The sequence below is a fragment of the Mandrillus leucophaeus genome, unplaced genomic scaffold (assembly GCF_000951045.1).
Source record: "Mandrillus leucophaeus isolate KB7577 unplaced genomic scaffold, Mleu.le_1.0 Scaffold441, whole genome shotgun sequence".
Classification (NCBI taxonomy): domain Eukaryota; kingdom Metazoa; phylum Chordata; class Mammalia; order Primates; family Cercopithecidae; genus Mandrillus; species Mandrillus leucophaeus.
Window position 1 is genome coordinate 760,040 of NW_012104710.1, and position 2,543 is coordinate 762,582.

The 2,543-nt window shown below is 39.7% G+C and overlaps 1 protein-coding gene across 1 annotated transcript in view; it reads right to left on the reverse strand.

The window, feature by feature from the left end:
* The window catches only part of SLC25A16 (solute carrier family 25 (mitochondrial carrier), member 16), a 49,366-nt gene that overhangs the window by 29,911 nt on the left and 16,912 nt on the right, over window positions 1–2,543 (reverse strand). The window contains exon 3 of the mRNA XM_011994093.1: window positions 478–611. Coding sequence (XP_011849483.1) covers window positions 478–611 — 134 coding nt within the window. The remainder of the gene's footprint in view (window positions 1–477; window positions 612–2,543) is intronic.

A 2,543-nucleotide genomic window follows, 5' to 3' on the forward strand; every position in this document is an offset into this window, starting at 1 on the left:
ACCGTGTTAGCCAGGATGGTCTCGATCTCCTGACCTCGTGATCCACCCGTCTCGGCCTCCCAAAGTGCTGGGATTACAGGCTTGAGCCACCGCGTCCGGCCAAGACCAACACTTTGGGAGGCCAGGAGTTCGAGACAAGCCTGGCCAAAATGGCAAAGTCCTGTCTCTACTAAAAATACAAAAATTGGCCAGGCATGGTGGCACAGGCCTGTAATCCCAGCCACTCAGGAGGCTGAGGCAGGAGAACTGCTTGAACCTAGGAGGTGGAGGTTGCAGTGAGCCTTTCAAAATAGTGTCACTGTACTCCAGCCTGGGCAGCGAGACTCTGTCTCAAAAATTAAAAAAAAAAAAAAAAAAAATAAAATAAAATTTTAAAATATTAAACTTTTACATATTTTTAAATGTCCAAAGCAAATGCCTGGTCAAGCATGCACAATATTCAAGAATGCAAAAGAGAAAAGATCAAAGTTTAACTACCGTTTTATAATGCTCAAATGCCATAAACTGGATTGCACCATAGGGAAAGATTCGAATCATCATTGCACCATTTCCTTTATACAATCCAAGGAATCCTTCTTTTTGAGGAACAGCACGCAATGCAGAAAATACTCCTATTTTTAGAGGAAAAATGCTGTTAAAACAGAGAAAATTACCTAAATCTAAATTTTCATGACAACCACAGATAAAGATTAATGTGCCATCACTTGGGATATAATTTTGCTTAAGGAATTACATGAATAGTAATTTCTATAAAACAGCTAAACCTACTAAAAATACAAAATATATCCAAATAATATAAATAAGCACACCCCATATAATATAAAACCTACTGTAGAAACAGCTACAAATTACAACAAATTCTGTTTATAATAATAGCAAATTATATTAAACTATAGCAATCTAAAAAATATTAACAATAGAAATATATGCAAGGTCTAGGTTTGCACTAAAGATGATCTACTCTTTTTTTTTTTTTTTTTTTGAGACAGAGTTTCATTCATGTTGCCCCAGCTGGAGTGCAGCGGTGTTATCTGGGCTCCCTGCAACCTCCGCCTCCCTGCACTCTCTGCCTCCCAGGTTCAAATGATTCTCCTGCCTCAGCCTCCCAAGTAGCTGGGATTACAGGTGCCCGCCACCACGCCCAGCTAATTTTTGCATTTTTAGTAGAAACGGGGTTTCACCATGTTGGCCAGGCTGGTCTCGAACTCCTGACCTCGTGATCCACCCGTCTCGGTCTCCCAAAGTGCTGGGATTACAGGCGTGACCCACCATGCCTGGCCCTGAAGATGATCTACTCTTATCTGGAAGGATGAAGGCAGGTTTCAGAGGCCTACCCAGATACATGTGTTTTGTTTGTTTACATAAAGAGACTTTTAAATAAAACAAGCAAATAAAAAGACTACCTATTAATACTCTTTAAGTGTGGGGGCAAATTTTCATTATTAGGACACTTTAGGAATAATGATAAACAAAGGGCTCAGTTGTAATCTATATACAGTGATATTCTGAGCTTTCTAACTGACAAGTAAAAAATATAGATATAGATACATCTATATATAGTGATATCTTTATTACTTTATTAACATCGGTCACTAATCCTACAAGCAGTATACAGACTTCTCAAAAACACATCACTACTTCCATTATTCAACAATTTAAATTCAAGTTTCCTTTCAAATTTTTCAAGGAAACTTTTGATCAAATATGAAAGTAAATCACCAGGCTCATTTCAAATTTTAGACTGCAAATAACCTTTTCAGCCCTTCTCAGTAATTAAAATTGTAGGTACTTATTAACATCCAAAAGATATATCCCAAAAGTATCTCACAATAAGCAGATATCTAAATGTACTAACATTCTGTTAAGAAGAATCCTGGCGTTGCGTGGTGGCTCATGCCTGTAATCCCAGCACTTTGGGAGGACAAGGCAGGTGGATCACCTGAGGTCAGGAGTTTGAGATCAGCCTGGGCAATATGGTGAAACCTCGTCTCTACTAAAAATACAAAAATTAGGCAGGCATGGTGTCCTGCGCCTGTAATCCCAGGTACTCAGGAGGCTAAGGCAGTCTGACCTACATGATGAAACTCTGTCTCTACTAAAAATACAAAAATTAGCTGAAAGTGGTGGCAGGTGCCTGTAATCCCAGCTACTAGGGAGCCTGAAGCAGGAGAACTTTTTGAACCCGGGAGGCGGAGGTTGCAGTGAGCCAAGATTGTGACACTGCACTCCAGCCTGGGCAATCAGTGAAACTCTGTCTCAAAAAAACAAAACAAATTGGAATAAGGAGAAATTTTAAATATACTCCTTCCTTATAATTTGAGGAAAATAATTTTAATTTAAAATAAGAAGTACAACCAGGCACAGTGGCTCATGCCAATAGTCTGAGCACTTTGTGGGGCCAAGGTGAAAGGATTGCTTGAGCCCAGGAATTTGACACCAACCAGCCTGACTCAGCCTCCCAAAGTGCTGGGATTACAGGCGTGAGCCACTGCACCTGGCCTTTGTCTTTTTTTTTTTTTTTTTTTTTTTTGAGACGGAGTCTC